Raw genomic sequence first — 25,432 nt, 5'->3', positions numbered from 1 at the left:
AGGGCAGAGGCCTTAGAAACAGTGCACTGGGAAAGTGTTGCAAGTCTCTGGAGCCATTGGTGGGCAGGGTAAGCAAGGCCTGTGAGGCCAGTTAAAGCTAAAGATAGATGGGCCAGGGGAAAAAAATAGAAAAGCTTTAGAGAGATGAGACAGAACTGGTGGTTTCCAGACGGGATATTGACTGCAAACTATATTTGGTTTTCATCTCAGCTAAGTGTAGAGCCTCATTCTCTAAAAGCAGTGCAAATACCACACCACTCTTCCTGCCTTGGCTAATTCTTATTTACATTTTTCCAGTAAAGAGAAACATCCACAGATTGCTAGATGTGGCCACAACAGGCTGATGGTGAGTAAAGGAAGTACAGAAATAACATGTGAGTGTGTCTTACAGCAAAACAAGCCTCCACCTAGCCAAGTCTCAATCTTGTACAAAAAGAGCCCTGGAAAACAGAGTCCCACTTCCAGGACAGCTGGGGAAGACCCTACCGGGGCCCAGCCCACCTGCTGATAGCAGCTGTCCACGGGACAGTGTGAAGAAAATACCACACGAAAGCCCTGGACAACGAACAAAAGCAAGATGTAAAATGGAAGGGACTTGATGCTAGGAGTGAGAACAGCTTTTTCACAGCTTTTAGCCTTGAAGAAGGCCATAATTCAGGGCCACAAGGTAGGGAGGAGGCCAGGACTCTGGTAGAAAACCAGGAGTTCTTCTGGCTTCAACAACCAGAGGACAGAGTTCGGGGCAAGCACAGCCACTGCAAAATGCGGGGAGTCCTGGAAAGGAGAGAGCCAGACAGGGGTAACACAAAGTCTGAATATAATCTCTGCCCCGATTTCTGGCAGACTACAGCGAAGGATAAAATAATTGAACTGAGACCTCAGCTGCCACCAAGACACAGCAGTTGCAATTTGAGTCCAACCAAGTTAACTGCCTGGTGAACCAAACAAAAAATTGACATTTCTCTGTCAGATGTATTAAAGAGATCGGTTGGGGGTGGAAAAGGGGTGGGACGGCTATTGAAAATGTAGATTCCCAGGCCCTACCCACAGATCTGCAGAGTGAGCATCTCTTGGCTTTAGTGCCTCAACTCCATTTGCAACAAGCAGCCTGGATGACTCAGACACAGGAGTTTGAGACGCACTTCTTTCAGCCCTGGCAGAGTCCTCGCCTCATGCTCCGATTCGGCCGAAACAGGCTACAGTAATTCTTTGGCTGCCAAGGAGATGTGTCAGCTGCCTACATCTTTGGTGCTGGCCACATGAAGCTGAGAGGTCATTCGGAAGCACACAGGAGATGCCTCACCCTTAAGATCATCCCTAGAAATGTTTTGCTATTGAAGAGGGCCACAGAGAGTCCCTCAGCCGGCTCCTGCGGGTAAGCGCGAGGCCTCCTTCCTCTGCCATCTTTGACTCCCCATATCCCCTCACTCGGGTAGTCCCCAACCCCACTTCACAGAAAGAAGCTCTTTCTTTTTTCTTTCTTTCTTCTCCTTCCTTCCTTCCTTCCTTCCTTCCTTCCTTCCTTCCTTCCTTCCTTCCTTCCTTCCTTCCTTCCTTTGATTTTATTTGACACAGCTAGAGAGGGAACAGAAGCAGTGAGAGTGGGAGTGGGAGAGGGAGAAGCAGGCTTCCCACCAAGCAGGGAGCCTGATCCAGGGCTCAGTCCCGGGATCCTGGGATCATGACCTGAGCCAAAGGCAGACACTTAACGCCTGAGCCACCCAGGTGCCCCAAAGAAGCTTTTTCAAGTCTTGCGTAGATACATGTTAAACATCTGCTGGTGTTTTCACAAATCAGCAGACAGATAGCAAGCTGCTTGGCACGGGAAGATGAAATACCAGTCACTCGTGTCTGGCATCCTGGTCTCCACATTTCAGTTTCCATTGCTGTACGTTCCCATTTAAACCATTCACAGATAAAAACTAAGAAATACCTTGTAATCAACATGACAAACACAGCAGTAATGTTTACAAGGCACTTTTATCCTCCCACCTGGTCATTATGACTAACATGTCTGATCTTACCAAGGAAAAAAATGGGTCCAGTCATTTAGCTCTCCATACCTGTCTGCTCAAGTGTCTAGTGTCATATGATGTGGTAAACCTGACTTGGAACACTAAGCCTTCACATCTGTCAGCCTTGACCCCTCTGTCAAGATGAATGCTTTCTTTTTAATAAAGAAAAAAGTACACATTGGTTATTCTAAATTTTCAATTAGTGGGCACTTCATGGGGAACTTTAAAGCCTTAAGTGGGCCTACAGAATTTTTTTTTTTTAAAGATTTCATTCATTTATTTGAGAGAGTGAGCGAGAGAAAGAGCATGGGAGGGGAGGCAGGGCAGCAGGCAGAGGGAGAAGCAGGGCCCCCCTGCCCACTGAGCAGGGAATCCCAATGCTGGGCTGGATCCCAGGACCCCAGGATCATGACCTGAGCCAAGGGCAGATGCTTAACCAACTGAGCCACTCAGGCGCCCCCAGAATTGTTTTTAAAGATTAAAATATATAGTGGAATAAAATTCCTTACTCATTCACTTAGAAAACTACTTGCTAAGAATGTTTTTCAATTTTAAATCTGGGAGCTGATCTAATTAAGTGATCCTAAAGCCAGGCTATAGCCAGAAAACAGACAAATACATTTTAATCCCTTCTAATTTAACATAAAAATAGGAGAGATATGGGGGTGCATAGGAGATGGGGAGAGAGAGAAAGGTAGAGCTTAACAGACATAGAGATAAGGAGATATTCTAATTCAGGCGCCCCTTGTAACAAGTTTAAGCAAAATTAAACAAATGAAGAGGACAGTTTCATGTTGTGACTGTGTTTCTATTTTAGAACACAGACAGACCAATTCTGACTTTATAGCTCAATTTTTGGTAATTAAATTACTGAGGCTTGCAGTCTTCCAAACTGAACACCTGTCCCTCTTCCCCCAGCCTGGGACTGCACATCCTCACAGATAACCCCGTTAGTTATTTTCTTACATATTTGGTATTAACTAAGGTTTGTTTTTTTCTATTTATATATTTTTACCAAAACATAATGAATGCATAGGATCCAAAATTTACAAGAACATATAAAACAGAGTTACTCTTCTTCAAAGCTAACCACTGCTAACAAACTCATGCACATATTTATCCTCCCCAAAATGTCCATTTGAGCAAGAAACTATCTCTTTATGTGACTTCAGAGACACACCATTTTATATGTGTATATTTATGTGTGAAAATATATTTATGTGTGTGAAATATATGTATATCTCATGTACATACTATTTTGAATTTTTTCATTTTATTATTTTGAAAAATTTCCAGTCATTTATAGATTTAAAAATCTACCTCATATTTTTTCAGCTTCATTATTATTATTGGCATATAAATAAGTTTAAGGTATACAATGTGGGGTGCCTGGGTGGCTCAGTCACCAAGGTCTGCCTTCAGCTCAGGTCATGATCCCAGAGTCCTGGGATCGAGCCCCACGTTGGGCTTTCTGCTCAGCAGGAAGCCTGCTTCTCCCTCTCCCACTCCTCCTGCTTGTGTTCCTTCTCTCACTGTGTTTCTCTCTGTCAAATAAATAAATACAATCCTTAGGGGGAAAAAAAGGTATACAATGTGATGATTTGATACACCTAAGTATTGAGATCCACCTCATTTTTAAGGCTGCATAATATTCCAGTGTATGGATGACCTGGAATTTAATCATATATGGGGCTCCAGACTTCTAATATCACAACGTTGCAATGAAAATCTTGTAGATGTTTTTGCATATCAGTGCTGGTGTATTTGTGAGATTGAAAACTGGAAACAAAATTGCTGTATCAGGTGGCATTTATAATTTTACCATATAAATTACTGGCCAAAGGGTAATAGCTTTGGGGCGCCTGGATGGCTCAGTGGGTTAAAGCCTTTGCCTTCGGCTCAGGTCATGATCCCAGTGTCCTGGGATAGAGCCCCACATCGGGCTCTCTGCTCCGCAGGGAGCCTACTTCCCTTCCTCTCTCTGCCTGCCTCTCTACTTGTAATCTCTGTCAAATAAATAAATAAAATCTTTTTTTTTAAAAAAGGGTAATAGCTTTTACAGTCCTACCAATAGTATATGAGAGTTCTTATTCGCCCTTAGCTTTGCCAATACATCACCCCAACCATTCTCTCCTGCAGCCCCATCTTCCCCCCCATCTCTGCTGGGTTATTCATCAGGTTCCCCCTCCAACTATTACCACTTGTCTGCTCTTTCTTCAAAAATGTTGTCTCTACTCGCAGCCTCCAATCTCTCCCCTTTCTCTTCCATCCTTAGATTCCTATTATGTAAATTCCTTTTTTTTTTAAGATTTTATTTATTTATTTGATAGAGACAGACACAGAGAGAATGGGAACACAACACAGGGGGAGTGGGAGAGGGAGAAGCAGGCTCCCTGCTGAGCAGAGAGACCAATGCAGGGGGTGGGAGGCTGGATCCCAGGACCGTGGGATCATGACCTCAGCTAAAGGTAGACCTTAACGTTAACGACTGAGCCACCCAGGCACCCCTATTATGTAAATTCTTAAGTGTGCATAAAAATAGAGTAATAAACCCCTACATAAGCCTCAATGTATCTGTCCCTCAGTTTCAACATAATATTCTGCTCATTTATTTCCTGCTTCTCTTTTTCCTAGAAATCCCTAAATCCCAGTCATATTTTCAACCATAAATACTTTAGAGTGTATCTCTGATAGGGTTTTTAAAAAACCAACAAACATAGTCATACCATTATTTCACCCAATAAAATTAGTAATTCTTTAATATCACCTGATATCCAATCCATCTTAAATTTTTCTGTATCAAAAACAGTCCAAACTGGTTTTGTTCAAATCAGGATCCAAACAAGTTCTTTAAGCTCCCCCAGTCTGTAAGTCTCAACCATCCACGGTCTTTATTTTACACCTTCAGTTTGTTGAAGAAACTGGGTTATTCGTCCTATGAAATTTCTTTTTCTGAAATACACTTTTCTGTATTTGGTGCGCTGTTTAATATGTTTAATATCCCATGTGTTTACAAACAGATCATTGATGTGGAGGGCTGATTTACATTCAGGTTCAGTTTTGTTTTGGCCAATAATTCATCACGGTTGGTATTGGGTCCTTGATATTGCAACACATTGGAGGCATTAACCTCTGGCTGTTCCTTTTTTTAGTAACACTAGGTTTGCAGGTTATCAGTCTGAGTCATTCAACAAAATGTTTTCCATCAACTTTTCACCTAACACTTTTAGCAACCTGGATCCATTATTTCACTAGAAGTGAATTTCTTAATCCTATCATTTCTCTGGCATTTAGCTAGGATTCTCAAGTGAAGAACTTTCCCTTATCAAGTTAACCTAATACAAAAAGAGGTCAGGATAAATGCTTTTTATTTTTTCGGTTAGCCATTTTCTTTTTAAGATTTATTTATTTGATTGAGAAAGAGAGAGCTCAAGCAGGGTGAGTGGCAGACAGAGGGAGAGGCAGGCTCCCAGTTGAGCAAGGAGCCTGACGTGGGGCTCAATCCCAGGACCTGGCGATCATGACCTGAGCTGAAGGCAGATGTTTAACCAACCCAAACCACCTGAGCCACCCAGGCGACCCCTGGTCAGCCATTTTCAAAATAATGGTTTGGTGCCCTAGTAACCTCCAAAGGTGACCCAGTTTTCAACTATCGTTACAACTTTGTGGATTTTTATTGTATTTTGTATTTCAATCCACTATTCTTTTTTTTTTTTTTTAAGATATTTTATTTATTTGAGAGACAGTGAGAGAGAGCATGAGAGGCGAGGTCAGAGGGAGAAGCAGACTCCCCGTGGAGCTGGGAGCCCTGTGCAGGACTCCGGGATCGGGACAGGAGCTGAAGGCAGTTGCTTAACCAACTGAGGCACCCAGGCACCTCCTCCATTATCCTTTCTCTATCCTTTCTGATGCTCAAATTGCTCCATCTTTAAGTTGGCTCCTGGGTCCTTGTGACATGAACTCACTCTCATTGTTTCCTTGCTTTCAGACACAAATGGTCCAACCTCATCTTATCCTTTCCCTGTTCCTTTAGTGGGACAGTCTTGGTACTAGGCTGGGCCTCACCACTGGGCTGTGATTGCTTCAAGAACTTTCAGTGGAAAAAAACTATATGATACGTGTTTTTCAGAAAAAGAAAAATAAATCACAGTATTTTACTGGTATTTACTATTTTAATATACAATTGCAGGGTTTTTATTTAGGTCTTGTATCTCTTTGTGCTGAAACTCTTGGTTTGTGAGTTCCCTAACATAATACATGCTCTAACATCTATAAATATGCAGTTTCCAAAATGGTAGCACTAATATCACTGTTAAAAATAAAAATACTGAATGCAGTTTCAGATTTCTTTGTGATTGTTTCATCTGTAGGAAACATAGGATACATTTCATTAGGAAACTGCAGACAAAATGCTGTGTTTTAAAGTCACTTGAAAAAATTCTATATGTGGTTTTACTTCCAGCTTGATATAGTTAACTCTTAGTTTTAAGAGGGTTTTTTTTCTTCAGTTATAGGAAACACCAGAAGGATCTAAACGTAAAAAGTATAAAACAAGATACAGATCTAGGTGCCATCACTATCCAGCTCCCTACCACCACTACAAAGGGAAGTGACTTATTAGTTCTTGGTATAACATACTTTCTATGGCATTAAAAACAAAAGAAAACAAATATGCATCTGTTTTTTTTAATTTGTTCCCTCCCTTCCTACACAATGTTAGCATACCACAGATCCCATTCTTTACTTCCTCTACTCTAGAATATAGTCTACAGCAATCGTCCTCAGTTCCTGTCACAGCTGTGTAGGATTCCATTGTACGGAGTTTGTACCACAGGTTCCTCCATCAATCCCTCAGTAGAGATTTAGGTGGCCTCCAATCTTTAGTGGTTATGGTGCTGTAATGAAGATCTTTGGGCATACACCATCTCAGATTTTTGCCAGTTTGTCTCAGGTAGATTCTTAGGAGTGAGACTGCCCAGATAAAGAACAAACTCATATTTAATTTTGCTAGTTATTAACAAATTCCATCCACAGGAATTTATACTTTTCAGAGTGCCTATTCCCCACTGTGTCAGCAACAGTGTATTGTGTAACTTGGATTTTCCCCACCTGATTAGGTAAGAAATGGTGAGGTCTTGGTAGCTTAAATTCGCCCTTCCCTTAGTAGGCACACCCTCGTGTTAAAGGGCCATTTGCCTTTTATTTTCTGCAAACTATCTGTTCATATCTTTTTGCCTATTTTTCTTGCCGTTTCTTAAAGTTTCAAAATTCCTCACATGTTAGAGCAATGTATGCCTTCTTTAACAAATAGTGCAAATATTTTTGCCAGTTTATTTACTTTTTAACTTTGGTTTTTTGGCCATCCCAAACTCTTTCAGTTAAAGATACAAACTTTTCCACTTACTGCTTCTGGATTTTCAGTCATAGAAAAGTGTTCCCTCGTCTCAGATCATAAAGGAGTTGATACATATCTTCTTGCAGTTACTTAAGGCTTCATTTTCACAGCTGGGTCTCTGATCCATTCAGATTGTATCCTTGTGCAGTGTGAGAAATGGATTCAACTTTGTTTTCTTCTGTATAGTTAACCACGTGTGTCTCAACACTATTAAGTCTTCTCCATCAATCACATGCTTCCGTTATCATATACTAAATTCCTGGATTTTATATTGTTCTTAGTAATGTTATAATATCTAATAGGGTTATCCCTCTTCCCTCTCGGCTCTTTTCTGGGGCTCTTCCGGCTAGTATTGTTTATTCTTCCCAATAATTTATACAGGAAAGAACTTGTATTATTGGGATTATACAGAGACGGACCCCCCCTATATATATATGTGTAATATATATAATTATGTACATATATAATATACATCTATATAAACAGAGAGACATCAAAAGTGTTTTCTAAATAATACTCTGAAACCAACTCTAGGCAAACTTTTTTTTTGGAAATTCGTTTTAGAAGGAAACAGACATTGCACTAAGGGCCTCATGAACCCAAAATAGCCCCTGTATGGAGGTCAGCGCAGTGCACAGCAGCCTCTCCTCCCAAAGCCAACAAGCATTACTGCATACCCACTGGATCCATGGTCCTATGGTAACTAGTATAAACTGACTGGTCTATACCAAAAACTCAAGAAAATATACAGCAGCTGACTTGTTTAACTATCACAGTAAAATTTATTCTGTAAAATAAAGTTGAAGTATGGTGTGTACAATTTGGCAAAGATCAAATACTGAAATAGAATTTTTTAAGGAAACATTTAGCACCCCCTGTATTTTTAGGAATTTAAGGATTGTGACCTTCTTGGCTAGCTCAATATTCACAAAATTACATATTCTATAACCCAAGGGAAAATTTAACTTTTAAAATGAATTATGACAATATTTCTTAAACATAGCAAAATCAGTTGGTAGGAAAGAAAGTTCCATTTGACATTTGGGTACAATTTTCCTGAATCACTTCGCACATCTGTGGTCAGAAACTCCATTTACTAAGTGAACTAGTAACTTCCCTCCAAGGGCTGAGACCAAGTTTCCTTTGCAGAAACTTTTCCTGTACAAGTGAAAACTGTCACTTACCCAATTAAGAGAGACTGGAGAGTGTGTCAAAAATAGAAAAATATTACCCAAATTATTTGTGCCACTGAAGGCTTGTAGCTAGCCCTCTAAGATACTAAATAAAAAGTACAGGCTACTTTTGTTTGTTAGGTAGAGGAATATGAACCTGTCTTGGCTCTCATGTTACCTTTTGCAGTAACCTAGTTAAGGTGCCAAGTGAGACAGACTGCTCACTGGGAAGCTGTTGTGCTTCAGTATAATTTGCCTATTCCTTTGTAAGGAAGACAACGTTGATGTTTCTGGCAGTTCATCCACAGTGATACAACCTTACATTTCCTAACTACAGATTTCCTAATTAACCATTTAAAACACCAACAGTCAAAACCACTAAACCTTTATTTGCATATAAACAGTTCATGCTTTTTATTTACATAACCACCTTTCTCCTAGACAAGCAATGTTAGCCAACATAAGGCAAAGATGCCTTGTTGATGACAATCCTATTCAATTTTCTTTTCTGGAGGGTCTTCTCAGCAGCCAGTTATCACGTGGCAATTTTCACAGTTTCAAAGAAGTTTTCTTCATTTTAAAACAAGAAAGTGTTACACCTGATGGTAGTTATTGTCAAATAGTTCAATCAACCTTATATAGCTTTTATAATATAACTTCAAGTATGTGTATTATTTAACCAACACAAACCTCAAAAACAAAAACCCAACAACCAAACACTATCCCATTTTTGGTGCCATGAGACGTAAGAGCACCACCTATTTTTCTGTTTTAGTGGTTAAAAATGGAATCCAGTTTTAGCACCCATCTACAGGAGTTAGAGGTTAATGACAATCTATGATTGGCTTACTGGAAGGTAGCAGTCTTAATATCCCCTCAGAAGGACATCTGTTTCTTATGCTGCATCCTGGCTCATGGAAAAGAATAGTATTAATGGGGGTGGGGGGGAATGACACACTTCTAGTTAAGGCTTTTTAGTACTTAAATCACTTAAATACTAATGTCATATTTCCCTGAAGTATAGAATTATATCACATATAAAATATCTTAAGGAATTATGTGGTTGCAGATACATCAGGATAGACCACACTTCAAATGTTAAACGTGGCTTAAATACAGAACAGAGGAAAATCAGAAAAATTAATGCTAGTGATCAAAGTCCCATCTTTTTAGCCAAAATGGTATTTCATCACTCCATTTCAAAAATGAAGTGAAAGATTCTAAACAAGTGATAACTTTTCACATTAAAAACACACAAAACTGTGATTAACTATATCAGTTATTAGACATGGTAAATAGAAGCAAAGAAAATAAAGTGCACCATTACAATATATAAAATTATAGACCCAGTAATCACCTTTTAAAATTGGTAATATAGACTGAAATATAAAAAGTACCTGTCATAGCAAAGTTAGATAAATGAAAAAAATTTCAGTTGAAAAATTATAATTTTTCAGTACAGCAGAGGGGCAAATAACCTTTTATTAAAGCTATTAGATTTGTAGACTCTTGAATATTTTGATTTTGCATAGGAGAAAGGAAAGCCATTCTTCTAGAAGGCACTAACTGGTTTAAATGTGCAAGCAACTTCATAAAGAAAGTATGTGCGAAGTATAGTCGAGAAGACTGCTGGTTCTGTTATTTTATTCCTTACTCTGCATGGGAGACAGCACAGTATTGCTGAGGAACTCTATCAGTCAGCAGGCTCTCCCATATCCTCTTCGGTGTTCTCAGTCCACAGTGTCACAGATCTCCTTTACTTTCTGGTTGAAGTCTTCTGGTTGATCTGCATACACATAATGCCCTGCCCCAAGAATGGCCTGAGAAAGGAAAAGGAGTCCAAAGGTCAGTGAGCAAAAGCACTTAATAAAACACATAAGCAAAGACATTTAGCAATGAAAGAGAGAACAGCTACACAGAAATAAAACATAAAAGAATGAGCAACTTTCATGTATTTCCATCAAATACACAATCTGAGAAAAGAAAAATCTATTGGACCTTACTAAAATTTTATATGCAAAAAAAAAATTCCAAACTGACCACTAATGACAGGGCCAGCAAATCAAAATGAATCAAGTGAGAACATGCTGCCTTGTGAGGTGGGAGTGGGACAGGTGCCACTGGCATGTCCCACTCCCATCTGGGAGATACCACGGCTCTAAGGACAGGCACGGCCAGTCTGGACATGAAAATGTGTGTGGGTCAAACCCTGTCCCTCATCACAAGTGACATCAGGTCCTGATGGAGGCTGGAAGTCTAGCTCAGATCTGAAAACACGGTGGAAGTGAAACCTCACTGAAAGCAAACATAACACAGCAGGCTTCACCTACAACTGAAAACCCAAACTAAGCCACACACTTACTATTGTCTTCACATATGAATGTGGTCGTAAAGACTGGATGCTGTTGCCAGAATTGCCATCTATGCAGGATCGGGCGCCATAGATCACCGAAACTGGAATGTCAGGGTGCATTTTACCAATTCGCTGGAGCATTGGCCTTTTTGCCCATCCATAAGGAATAGTCATATTTTTGAATGCTGTCTCACCACTTAAAGAAAAGGAAAACAACACACATGTGACTTCGAGGGATGAGTATGAACTGCACCCCCACCTCCATGAAAAACACTCATGTTTAGCTTCTCCCCCATTTAAGAAAAACCTCAGTCTGAATAGAAAATAATATACTAGAGAGTATAAGAAACAACTCCCACAGAAGATACATGCTTTTGTTTGATAAACAAGGATGCTCTGAACTCTAGTGGATTAAAAGTTACCCTCTTCTAAATCAAACATGCAACCCTATCATTAAATTCCCTGTGGGGAGAGCTAAAATTGTTTTTTTTTTTCCCTACTGTAACTTGTTTCAAATGTAGAAGGTAACTTTTCAACATGTGCATGGCACCAGGTTTTTACCTGTTATAGTTAAAAAACCAGTACCAAGATAGAAATATGGAATGTGTATTTACATTTTTAATTTTCTACATAGAAAGACATTTAATGTTTAAAAAAACCTTTCTACCTAGGGAGAGACTATGTCTCCTGGAGCTAACCCATTCTTAGAGACAGCAAAGGATTCAACTAGGAACATGCCTGTCATGTGCCAACTAACTAATCCAGAGCCATGCCTCTTCTGTACTGCCCACACACCCAGGAGGGATTTCCTCTGCCTTAACCAGCCCAGGGCCAGGCACCAGGCAATGAGACTATCCCTATCTCCTAGAGCCTACCGCAATTGTTCAACTACCCCGTCCTAAACTGTCTGCCACACCCCTCCTTGCCTTTCCTGAAGAACCCAATGAAAGTTCTGGCCTCAACTTTCCCTTTTACTGTTTTCTGCCACCTGACCAAAATCTTCTTTACCTCTCAACTCCAGCTACCTCCTAGAGGTACCTGGACCAAAGCTTCCTTAACTTATCCATAAGCACTTTCGGGGAAGACAATACATCCTGCTTAGTCTCTCATCGGCATCCAGTAGTGTTCTACATACTAGGCACTCCATGCATAAATAAGTAAATTAGAAGTATTAATCAGTTAACTACTGATAAAAATATCCTAGAGTCCTCCCATGTTTTCAAAGAAGAAAAGTGTAAAACACTGACATAGTAAATTCAGAATCCTCACCCTTACCTTGGAGTCTGCACATTACAGTGGTAGATGTACTCTGTCACCGTGTCATCTTCAAACATTGACGAATACTTCCGTTTGAAATCAGGCCTTAAACGCTGCACTAGACTTAAACCTAAGTAAGAGGAAACAAATGTTTTAAATTATAGTTAACTGATAGACTAATAGAGAAAGGTTTTGTGTTTGCTTATAGAATGTATGTTATATGCATACAAATCTACACGTATTCAAGTGTATACTTTAGGTAGAAAAGAGCACAGATCCTAGAGGCTGCAGTCCTCATGTGATCTGGAACCATGCTGACTGGCATCTCCCATGCACTTGGGGGGACTTAATACCCTTTCGAACAGCAAAAGTTTCTAAGAAGATCCACGGTATAGGAAACACCTACTTTCCAACTTCAGTCGCCCTCAAGTTCCTCAAGTTCCCTAAGAATTAAAATAAGAGATAAGAAGTATTCCATATTGCCTTACAGAAGTGCTTCAGGAGCCCAAAACATACAAGTTAATTTTCTAAAACTTGTTTTTGTAGGAAAATAAATTCTATTAAACATGGCAGGCAAGTAGAGCAGCTCAAGTTCACTTATTAATTTGTATTTCTCCCATAATTATAACACATTAATATCCAAATGAAGCAAACAAGTCTTTCTGTGCAAAAATAAATCCAGGGTTTCTGCTTGGGACATTGCCAATCCTCCCAGCTAAGGACATCCACTCCTGAGGTGAGAGATAGGGGCATCCTTTCCCCAGAGGAAAAAGGATGAAGAGTAGAAGCCTCCATCTGGTCATTATTTTCCCTCCTGGGGCCCCAAGGGCTAGTCAGTTTCCCTTTCTGCTATCACTGCCCATTATTCTAGCAAAGTCTTACTTCTTTCCTGGCTCTCCTTCCTGCCTCTGAAGGAACTGTACAGCTCCACAGAAAATTCTTATGATGCAGTTGATTTTCTAAATCATGTCCCACCCTGACTACACACAAGCAGTAGTGGGAGACAGAGGGCACGGCATGAGAGGGCCCTTCCTAGACATTCTCCCTCCCTTGTCTCCTAGTTTCTTTTCATACTTTACTCTTCCCATAATTGCTCCCTGTGTAACTGTAATCAAGCACAATTCATTTATATTTCAGGACTGCACAGACTAAATGAAGTTCTTAAATAGTCCATCAAAGGAGGACCAAGTGCCTAAGAGGAGTGACTCTACTCGGGAGGGGTGAGGGGTTGGGGGTGGGAAAGAACGGCTGTCTGTCAGAGCACTGAGGGAGTGTGGTGTGGTCGCCCATCCAATCCCTGTGCAGTCCCATGGCTCTCCTTATCCCAAATGGAGGCAGTAGGACAGAAGAGCCAGAGGAGACCATTTTCCATTCTTCCTTTCTTCTTGCTAAGAGTGCTGCTTTGCAGGATGGGGCTTCCTGCCATAGCAGCCATCAAACACCATGAGGAAAAAGGTCAAGAGAATCATAGTTGCAGGTCCAAACCCCAATGTCAATGAGCCAGCTACTAGAAGAAATGCTAAAACCACCTGCCTCCATCCTGCTTGTTAAGGCAATAATGAAAGGCCCTATGGTTTAAACCACTTACGTGTTCAGCTACTTGAAGTTAAAAGGACTCCTCACTGATACAAGTTATAAGAAGGACAGTGGAGGTCCAGACCACCATCAATGGTAACAATGAGGGAAAGGAGAGTCCCTGGGCTTTGGCATGGAAACAGAGCAGCTGAGAGTCAAATGAAATTAAATCAGACACTAAACACTGGTACTTCAAAATGGGACCAGAAACACAAATCAGGAGTCCCCAATATCTCTGTGGAAAAGGATGATTTTATCTTCTTAACACTCTGACATTATGGGGCAAGAAGGGAATCTGATAATGTGATCATACCTGTTATCTCCACAGGCAATCATGTCAGGCTCTGTGATCTGCCAGCTGGGTAACATCAACTAGCCAAAGGCTCTCTAACATCACCAACAGGTCAACATGCGGCACTTCTCCCCATGCTCTGGGTTGACTAACCCCAGGGCTGCATTTCCCACCTTCTCAGTTTTGCCAATTACCTAAAATATTTTACAATATAAAGACTCCTCTTTGAGATGATCCTGGTTTCATTATTTTTATGAATGGGCTGATATTTTTTAGGGGAGAAAAAAAGTAATTCAGTAATTCAGAGGAGGAGGAGAAAAAGATTCAGCTTGCTTTTTAAGATTTTGACTAACAATGGTGATCAGTATATACTCCTCTACTGCCAATCTGTAAACATTTTGCCTTCCTAGGACACAAATATAAGCACTCACCAAAGGGTCCTGCAATCCTGAGGCCAGCTAAAGGATTAAAGGGAGTCAATGCCGCTCCCAAGGCTCTGATCCACACGGGGATTGGTCTATCTTGATCAGCAAGGTCTGGTCGCTCAGGAAAACCCCAAGGCTCCACCAAAATGAGATGATTAACCCTGTTGGAGGAAGAACATATATATAATTTCATTTGGCAAACTCACCCTAGGACTCTAAAGAATTAACATAATTTATAGAGCAAAGGTAGAAAAAAAACCACCTACCAAAATTTCACATTAAAGAGAAGATCAATGGCTGACCAGTTATATCATGTTATTGCCTGTAAACTTTCTGATTTGGTAAGACTTGAGAGGTGTATGATAGGAGGAGAGCTTCATTTTTCATATATGTAAATGTGGATAAAAAAGGGTATGTGGAAGGGCACATAACTATGTGGCTACTCTTGAGGAATGGTATTCATTGTTGAAGCTACCCCCGGCAGATGATACAGATCACTGACAACTCAAAAAAGCCTAATGGTTCCATGCAGCACAAGGCTGACACTGCAGAAACGACTAAAGAGTAATATTACACTTATAAAATAGCTTCAGACACTAACAACAGTTGTCTCCTGTAAGCCAATCATTCTAAAAATGTAAGAGGCATTAGCACTTTAGCTGGGTTCAAAAGGACTTTTAAGGCAACTTTTCACAAACACAGAGCTAATGTATAATGTGGCAGAAATTTCTCCTAGCTTGGTGAACATGAGCACATGGGCAGGGCTACCTACAGTATCATGATATACTGACCTCAGATTCTATTCCTAACCCTTTGCTAATTTTCTTCTTTACTGACCAAAGAGATAGAAAATTTTCAGCCAAATCTCATATAAAATTGTTTTGTATCACTAATAGTTCTAATTTTTCCATGTTCTGAAAACCTCTTCCTGCTAAGGGAAAACCAAAACTATCAGCAATACTTCCATGTGCCTGCATCACAGTATTACAGGTCATTAAGATTCTAAATAAAGCATAAAGGTCTTCATTACACAAATGATATTCAACTATAACCAAAACAGCCATCAAATGCCAGCAAAAACTTACCAAGGATGAATGGACAATGCTTTCCAAAGTCATAACTGAAACCAGAACATGGGCACAGATGGCTATTATTCCCAAAACAAAAGGTTTTATTATTTTTGCCACCACAGACAAGGATGAGTTAGTAATGAGTCTTTCGCTTTGACTGCATTTTCTCAAACAGAAAGCTTTAGAGCACGGACCTAGTGCACAGAGCTCCAAGGGCCCTTGGAGCTCAGCCCAATCTTTCATCTCATAGATGAGAAGGAAGCTGAGATGCACTATGTGACCTGCTCCAAGATATGTAGAAGTAGGGCTAAAACCCCCATTTCCTGACTCCCATATACTAACTGATGCCAACGAGTCACTGGGTAGAAGGCTCTCTCCCAAGAACAGACCAAGCAACACAAGATAACCTAACAGTAAAGGTAAAGCTTAACTTTTATCAACTCTAGGCCAGTCCTAACCCTACTCTAGATTCAAAGCATCTGTAGAACGTAACTACCAATCTGTGTGGAGATACGTGATAAGTGAGATTTCCATAAACTTAAGGGTGCCTTCATTCTTAAAAGTTTTAGGAGAATATTTTCTAGTAGTGCATGGGAAGGAGGATGGAAAGGAGTTTATTTTTTAATGGCAGAGACTAACTGATAATGACTTCTCCCTAAACTCCTGTTACTCCAGTCTACAGTGAGATCTGGAGGAGGGAAAGGGGAAGGGAAGGCACGCCAGAGGTCTGGGTGGGATTAATGAAATAGTCACCTAGTTGAAAGCAGCAAAGATTTCCGATACATCAAAACATACTTTACCCTGAAAGATAATTAAATTTTGTTATGAATTTATTTTGATATCCTGCCCAGTTTGCTCTCAGCTCTTACCTGCTAACCCAAGAAGGGAGAGGACAAAGGAAAACATGAAGGAGGGGAAGTCTCATCTATCTCTAGCTAAGAGACTGTTGTTTCCACCTTCGTTTTAGCTTGCCTAGTTTGATATGGATCTTCAAAATAGTGCCCCTAGATAAAAATGCCAGTTTAACAAATCATGCAAAGTTTATATAGTAAAGAAGAGGACTTTAAAAAAAAAATTTTTTAAAAAAGATTTGACACTCTGTGTCAAATAAATCTTTAAAAAAAAAAAAAATTTTTTTTTAAAGTCCTGGAAGCAGGCTCCTGCTGAGCAGAGTCCGATGCGGGCTCAATCCCAGGTCCCCAGGATCATGACCTGAGCCGAAGGCAGAGGCTTTACCCTACTGAGCCACCCAGGCGCCCTAAGAAGATGACTTTTTTTTTTAAAGGAAGTGAAATGACCCAACAATTTTTCGATCTGTCTTCAGCTTAGCATGGTGCTTAGTACATAGTAGGTGTTCAGTAAACATATGGAGTATTGTGTTTTTCCAGGTTTCCTTTTAGTCCCTGTCTATAAGAATATACAAATTTTATAAACTATATTCATAGGGGCGTCTGGGTGGTTCAGTGGGTTAAGCATCTGACTTCAGCTCAGGTCATGATTTCAGGGTCCTGGGATCCAGCCCCATGTTGCGCTCCTCACTCAATGGAGAGTCTGCTTGTCCCCTGCTCATATTCTCTCTGTCAAATTAAAAAAAACAAAAAACAAAAAACAAAAAAACCCCCCAAAACTATATTCATAGAATAAGCTAGGATTTAGTCCAATCTGGATTCTTCTGGTCCCCAGATGACATTATAACACCATTATTTCTTATAGGAATCTTGCAGGTCACTACCTATTAGTGGGTAGGAAAATTTACTCGGGGTCAGTCTGCAGTCTTTTTTAGTTGTATAATTTGAAACAGAAAAATACGTAACAAGCCTTCCATGACACTTTTATTTCAGACACACACACACACACACACATATAATTCTTATTGAGGGGTTACAGTCAAAAAAAGTCTGAAAACAATTTTTTAAAAACTCTGCAAAACTGTCTAAACTGGAATTATATATCATCTGCATCATTACATGTAAAAGACCTCAGAAAATAACTGTTGCTTATTTTGGTTTTAAGACTCATTAAAAAGATAGACCATATGGAGCACTTAGGTTATGGCTACTGAATAATAAATATCTAGTAAATGTTACCTAGTTATACTAGCAAAACTAGGAAGACTACTAGAGAAGACTTTTTTTCAGGGAGCATGGGAAGACTCACATGGAGCTGGAACCATGTGAGCAGTGAGTAATTTAATTTTTATTCTTCAGGAAAGCCTGATCACAGGTTTTGGCTCACAGGTTATGTTGCACCAGACCAAGTTCTCAGGCTATCTTCTCACCAACTCTTCCAGTGAAAAGATTATCTCCTCATCTGATAATTTAATTTGTTTCAATGTATATCTAAACTATTATAGTAATCTAGATCTAACCCTCTAATATTCCATAGCAGGTAGCCTGATGGGATTGTTAGTTCATACCCAGGGGTAAGGAATGGGTCTAACCAGACAGCACACTTGAGTCATCCTATCAGACATCTTTGTCAAGAAGCAAGAGACTGATTCAAACTACAAAGGGGCACCTGGGTGCCTCAGTGACTTAAAGCCTCTGCCTTCCGCTCAGGTCATGATTCCAGGGTCCTGGGATAGAGCCCCACATCGGGCTCTCTGCTCAGTAGGGAGCCTGCTTCCTCCTCTGTCTCTGCCTGCCTCTCTGCCTCCTTGTGATCTCTGTCAAATAAATAAATAAAATATTAAAAAAAAACAACACAAAAACAAACACCAACGACAGGAAAAACAAAGAACCGGCAGAGCAGGAAAAAGAGCTCATCAGCTTCTAAACAAAGAGGCATTCCTCTTCAGGTTAGTCATCAGAGCAAGTCTTGAATTTAAAGACGGTAAACAGTGAGCAGATTACAGCCTAAAGGGCAAAGCAGTGGCTAACATCTGCTCCAAAATGATAGCTGAGTCTGAATGCTAACAAGGGTATAATATATAAACCTGATTTTCATGAGCTTTAAAGTCAGGCACCAGGCAGAAATAATACAACAAGAACACTCAGGCTCAGATCCAAAATGCACAAGAAAATCTACAGGACACATTTACACAACAAGGAAAGGAACAAGGAAAAGGAACAGGAAGAACTCTAGTTAGTGTATAGGCAAGGCATTCTCAAAATGAAGTTAGCCCCAGGTATTTCCCATTGGCTCTGAGCCTCTGGGGGGAGAATGCAGCAGGTCCAGAGAACAAACAAAAGATCTCCAACTTCAGGTCAAGTAGAGCCGCCTTTCTTCTAGAGAGAGGAGGACAGGAAACACTCAGCCCACTCTGGACAGTCAGGAAATAGAGCCAGGCAGGGCTGCAAGGTTCGATGATCTCAAAGTCATTTTGTGCAGAAGTAAAGACCAGTTTGTAACCTCTTCTATTGTATCTATTCTCTTTGCTAAACACTTTCTAAGTTAATAAAACTTTCTATAGTCTCCTTTTCCTTAGTTTATAACAAGGTGTTTATGGTGTCCTGAGCAGCAGGGGCCAGAAGGAAAGGAAAATTAACAGCAAAAAGTGAGTGCACACACGAAAGAAAGGAGATAGCATATTGGGCTATTCACGTTGGCTTGGTCTACTCCCTCCCCAGGCCCACATTAAGGGATCAGACATTAAGGGATCAGGCAGAATGGCAGCCCATGACACCTCACACCATGAGTGGCCCTACTGCTTGTGACACAGCACATTAATTTACAAGTGAAACTACAATGGCATCTCTATTACACATCACAGTAAGAGAACTGAGATGAACAAAGGTCATCTGAAGGGATGGAACATGGGAATCAGGCTGGGGCCCAACTACAAACCAGTTCCTAACTTCTCTGCTCACCAGCCACATGGCCTTTCCTGAATGGCTCAGATGTCTACATAGCAATTTCTGGACCCACTGCATAGAATGTTCTCCTGCTACTTCCCTTTGATACTCAACCTCAGCTTACATGGCACCTCTTTAAGGTACCACATTGGGCCAGGTTCTCATCAAGAGTTCTCACAGACCTGTCTACTCCCCTTCACAACCCTCAACAGCTTCCTACTCTTCGGGTGGTTAAGTTGTGTCTCTTCCCCAGCACACCTTAAGCCTTCTAAACACAAACAGTCACTTGACATTCTTTAAACACAACCGACCTACAGGAATATAATGTTAATGTTAGAGGATTTTAGTCATCACCAATATTTCAATGGAGGAATTATCCAGGTGCTTTTACATAAAGCATCACAGTTGCTGAATGATCAGTTTCCAACCATATCAGGAATCAGCCACTGCCACAAGTTACGCCATAAAACCACTTCTGTGGACAGAGGCATTCTGCTGCTCATAAAGATGAAGCACCCGGGCTGACCTAATGTACCAAAAATTAGGGGAAAAAAATGGATTGGGTTTTACCCATTCTCTAGCAAAGAATGCTTCCTAAACAAGTATATTAGTCTAGTAAACTAGGCACTTTCATTCTTCTCCTCAAACTGTCCTATAAAAATAAACTAGGAAAAGGGGCACTTGGGTGGCTTAGTTGGTTAAGCCTCTGACTCTTGACTTTGGCTCAGGTCATGATCTCAGGGTCGTGGGATCAACCATGGTGTCAGGCTCTGCACTCTGTTGGGAGTGTACTTGAGAGTCTCTCTCTATATTTATTATTCAGTAGCCATTGGCCCCTCCCCTCACTCCCGTGCACTCTCATACTTTCTCCCTCTCTCAAATAAATAAATCTTAAAAAACAAAAACAAAAACAAACAAGGAATAAATGAATGGGGCTGCCCATAAAATGAGGACGGAAATAGCTCTGGACTAAGTAAAAAAAAAAAATTTTGTGGGGCACCTGGGTGGTTCAGTGGGTTAAAGCATCTGTCTTCGGCTCAGGTCATGATCTCAGAGTTCTGAGATCAAGCCCCGCATAGGGATCTCTGCTCAGCAGGGAGCCTGCTTCCTTTCCTCTCTCTCTGTCTGCCTCTCTGCCTACTTGTGATCTCTGTCAAATGAATAAATAAAATCTTTTAAAAATAAAAAGTTTTGTGTTTTTTTTCCTTTATGCATAGAAACAGTAATTAAATAGAATTAAGGAGAAATTGTTTTATTTCAGAAAGAAAAAAAAAAGGGGGGGAAAGAATACATTTGATATACCTGAGGAGGCAAAGAATGAAGTAGCTCTCTCAAAGTCCATTAGGAGAAAAAAAGAGACAAGGAAAAAGGCACAGTGAGTGAAGGAAATTAAATGAATCTCATTTGATCTCTAGTAGACCATTTCCTCCCTCTTCTCATCCTTCTCCCTGAAAAATCTTTCAGAAAAGCAAAGATTTACTTTAATCTCATGACTGCAAAATAAAAATGTCCCAGTGGGGAAGGCTATGCACATGTAGAGGCAGGAATTATTTGGGAAACGTCTGTACCTCCCTCTAAATTTTGTTGTAAACTTAACACTGCTCTTTAAAAAACAAAAACAAAAACAAAAACAAAAAAACAAAAAAACTTTTTAGAAAAGCTGGATCAAGTGAGTTAGGTAAGAGACATTTAGAGCATGTAGCTCCATCCTCAGTTAATATTGTTAAAAGATAAACTAGGCATACTGAAAACTTTAAGAGTTTATTTGAGCAAAAATCAATTTGAATATAGCAGTGCCATACCTGAGTGGTTAGGTGTGCTCCACCAAGAAAGGCGGAATAAAACTTGCATAGAAAAGGTGTGGAAGCAAAGAAACTATCTGATTGGCTTAAAGCCCATTAGGCTATTTGTGTTTGGTTGTTCCTAGGTTTTAATTTCATAATCTTCAAGTACTTACAGGCTTAAATTTTGGTTTGCTTATGTAGGCCACCAGAGCATTAGAGCCACCTCAGTCCGATGGCTTCCTTGTTTCATTCATTTAACACTAGGCACCCACTATGTGCCAACCACAGTCGTCTGACTGAATTTCACTCGGGATTTGGGATATCGAAAATTCAGAGAATCTCACGATTTTGAAATGAACTTGTGTTTAATAATGTAAGTTATGGGGGCGCCTGGGTGGCTCAGTGGGTTAAGGCCTCTGCCTTTGGCTCGGGTCATGGTCCCAGGGTCCTGGGATCAAGCCCCACGTTCGACTCTCTGCTCGGTGGGGAGCCTGCTTCCTCCTCTCTCTCCGTCTCTGCCTGCCTCTCTGCCTACTTGTGATCTCTGTCTGTCAAATAAATAAATTAAATCTTAAGGAATGAAATTTTTAAAAAAATAATACAAATTATGCAGTGAAGAACACAGGCTTCAATATCCAACACGGTCTATATAGTTCTTCTAAAAATTCAGCCAATTTAAAACATGCTAATTATTTCAAGCATTCTCATATTTATCTATTTACTAATACTTAGTGATTCTTGGTCCTGACATAGTACTTAGTTTTATTTCCTCGCATTAGCTACAAGCATTCAAAACCCATTTTATAAAATGTAGTCATCCCAATGCAGGGATCATTGGCTTTGCTTTAGATACGTTTTGCCCACCATGCTGTTCAAACTATGTTATTATTCTCTTTCATAGATTATTTCAAAGTGTTCATTCTCTTCTGAATCACTGATTTCTTCAGAGCACTTCATAACTGCAAATGAAAACCTCACCAACTGACAAATAATAAATAGCCATGAAAGGTCAGGATTCTAAGACTTAGGGGTTTCATGGCCAGAGTCTAACCCATATAGTCCTGTATCATGTTGCCAAGGAATAAATACCACAAGATAGACATAATAAACTCCTGATAAGAAACAAAGAAAGCCCAACCAACCCCCACCCCAATGGCCCTGTTATCTTATGCCAGAAAGGTATCCATTTCATCTTCTCTTACTTTCCATTGGGAATAGAACACAATAAAAGACAGTAAACCCTAAAAGCCAACTAGAAAAAGAAAATTTGGATTTCTTTTGAGAGAAGGGGTCTGCCAAGTGACAAGACTACACCATCTACCACACACAGAACTACAAACTCTCCAGAAAAACCAAGTGTTAATGCTGAAGTTGAGATAAAGAATCTACAGAGAAAAAGTCGGCTGTTCCAGGGGAAGAAAACCTCAGTTACACAGGGCTGCTGCTCTACATTTCAATTCTGTGTCAACAGCACACCTGGAGTTATGCAACGGGGCAGCTTCACAGGTACATATGTGCAGTCTGAAAATAACCATCATCCCATTTCTTTTTTTTTTAATTTTTATTTTTTATAAACACATAATGTATTATTATCCCCAGGGGTACAGGTCTGTGAATCGCCAGGTTTACACACTTCACAGCACTCACCATAGCACATACCCTCCCCAATGTCCATCATCATCCCATTTCTTATTCACAGACTTCAATGTTAAAGTTGGTTGCAATTTTGGATTTAAAAATTAGTCCAATGGAAAAATACATTGGCAACATAAAATGTTGATTTTTTTTTGTTTCCTTCCAAAAGTTAAGCAAAAAAAAAAAGCAAAAAAAGCTTTCCTTCTATTTTCTTAGCACTCAAATGACCTCCAATCAGAGTTGAAACAATAGGATATAGTATGAGAAAATAAGGTAAAGATAAGAGATATTACAAGATTCTGAAGCAAAATTCTGAAGTCATTAATTCAATTACTTGGAAAAATAATTTTGTAGCCATAAAGGTAGGGGCACAGCATAATAAAAGCCCTGTCAGATACAACTTGCAGATATATTTTCTGTACTTTATAAGTGAGAAAACTAAAGCTTCAAGGTTGAAGGATTTGCTCTAAGCCCAAAGATATCATTGGCACACAAGGCTTCTAATTTCTCACCTTTGCATTTGTCTTAGAGCTTATTATAACCTGGAAAAGTTAGGCAAAGACTGCTCAATACACAGGTCTAATGATAACAATAATGATAAACAATACCACCAAAACAGTTTTTACTTGTGGCTTAAATTGTAGACATTCTAAGTTTGGCAAATAGAAAGTCCTTTCTCAAGCTTTCTACTAATGTGTAGCATGTGTAACAGGAAAACCTTGACATCATTATTTTGGCTACTAAATCGGCCATTGGTTGTGGCTATATGACCTCCTTTAAGAGAATCTGTCTTGTAAGGCTCAGACAACCACCACCAAGGACAAGAACTAGAGACTAGCACTTGGGTGCCTCTCTTCTGTCAGTTTCACTTACCTTGATGGGTACTTCAGTGAGTAAGCAGCAGCCAAGAACCCACCCAAGTTGTGTCCAAGCAAGATCATTTTGTCCAGTCCTAGGGCACATCTCCACTCTTCAATGGATTCCACAAACTGATTCTCCACTTCTTCCGCATCACTGTCAAACCTGGGCCTACTACTTCGTCCAAAGCCCAACAGGTCAAAAGCATAGACGGGCCTATTGGTGCAAAGATCTCCAAAATTCAGTGCCCAGAGTCCAAGTCCACCTCCAAAACCATGGAGGAGGACAAGTGGAGTCTTATTTGAAATATTATGAGATAACTTCAGTGTCCATATTTTATTTCCATTAGATATACGAACAGGTTCTTTTTTGTATGTGCAGGGGACACCTAATGAAAACATAAAAAAGAAATTCTGCTTAGTTTCACTACTTCTGAGAAGGGGAATATTTTAAAGGAAATCAGAAATAAATAATCTAGAAATTATCTGGTATCCATTCCTATGATTTTAGCCTTTATTAGCTCATTCCTAAAAAAAAGCTTACATCTTATTCAAGCAAGTAATTCTCAATTACCATATATTACACCTAATTGGGAAGTTCTATCTCAGATAACTCTCAAGTACCTGCGGCCAAGGTCTTTTGGCAAGTCATGTTAGCTCTTTTCACATCCGCCAAATGAGGGTCTTACACTCTTAGAACTAGAGAGGAACTCAGTGCTCACGGGACACATTATTTGAAGGTCTCTAACTTTGGAGACAATAACAAAAGAATACCTTGAATTTGTCTAACAGCTGAAGAGTAATCACTGAAGATTGAAGTCAGACTCACTTTTCCCTAAAAAGTAACCATGAATTTAAGGATAGACTAGCAGTATCTGCACTGAACATCTAACTGAAATCCTGAGTCACTTCAAAGTTTAGTAGGAAAGAGGTAACAGGGCATGGCAGGAAGTCCTGGCATGAGGTGCCAGGTAGTGTGGGTTCAAGTCCAACAATCTCCCTGGAAAATAGAAATAATCACAATTTTGTAGATAAAAACTTTTACTTGTTTTCAGTGCTGTAGGACTCAATACTTTAAGTCTCCCCCAAGTTGACTAAAGATAAAACCAATTTGAAATTCCTTTACATTAAATTATCAACTAAATATAGACACTTCATATAAAGCACTTATTTGTGCATATTCATCTGCAGAAGACAAATACTGGAGAACTGGGAGTTTCTGTGCTTTAACCAAAGAAATAATCTTGGGTTTTGTTACCACACAGTAGCAGTGAAGAGGAAACCCAGCATTCACTTAGAATATTAACAGAGCCCAAGCCTCCAAATGGGGGGAAATGCTATACCAGTTTAGAAGAGATGATCCAGCAGCATTAGAACCAAACCAAACCAAACCACGTCAGCATTCTGCACACAGATGTGTGCATATTTCCAAACCATCTGTAACCTCTAATAGATAGCTCACTCACCCGACTGTATTACAAGTCACTTGCTTTCACATCTGATACTGAACCAAGGGCCAATTCTCATTCCTATTTACATCCCTAGAATTTAGCAGTAGGGAATCCTTATGTTTGTAAAATGCATAAATTGAGCATCTAGCACCCTTTTATATCTTCTGACAAGATTTTTTTTTATTTTAGTAAACCACAATGTCAACTTTTCCAGCTTTGTAGAGAACAAGATTACCCAAGTATACAGACTGAATAGAAATTTATTTTCATGCTATAAATGCATGTAAGATGACTAACTATCTCTTCCTATGGATATATTCAGTTACAGTCGCTTACTCCTGAATCATTCAAATGCAC

General features: G+C 39.9%; 1 protein-coding gene across 1 annotated transcript in view; it reads right to left on the bottom strand.

Annotated features, from left to right (window-relative positions):
• Positions 1-10,338: 10,338 nt before the first annotated feature.
• The window catches only part of ABHD5 (abhydrolase domain containing 5, lysophosphatidic acid acyltransferase), a 29,192-nt gene continuing 14,098 nt past the window's right edge, over positions 10,339-25,432 (bottom strand). The window contains exons 3-6 of the mRNA XM_032861385.1: positions 23,641-24,013; positions 14,491-14,645; positions 12,211-12,322; positions 10,339-10,402 (exon numbers count right to left, since the gene is read on the bottom strand). Of these exons, the coding sequence (XP_032717276.1) occupies positions 10,339-10,402; positions 12,211-12,322; positions 14,491-14,645; positions 23,641-24,013 (704 nt within the window). The remainder of the gene's footprint in view (positions 10,403-12,210; positions 12,323-14,490; positions 14,646-23,640; positions 24,014-25,432) is intronic.

Source organism: Lontra canadensis, unplaced genomic scaffold, assembly GCF_010015895.1.
Source record: "Lontra canadensis isolate GAN:19392208 unplaced genomic scaffold, GSC_riverotter_1.0 scaffold20, whole genome shotgun sequence".
NCBI lineage: Eukaryota > Metazoa > Chordata > Mammalia > Carnivora > Mustelidae > Lontra > Lontra canadensis.
This window is presented reverse-complemented; position numbering and strand designations above follow the sequence as displayed.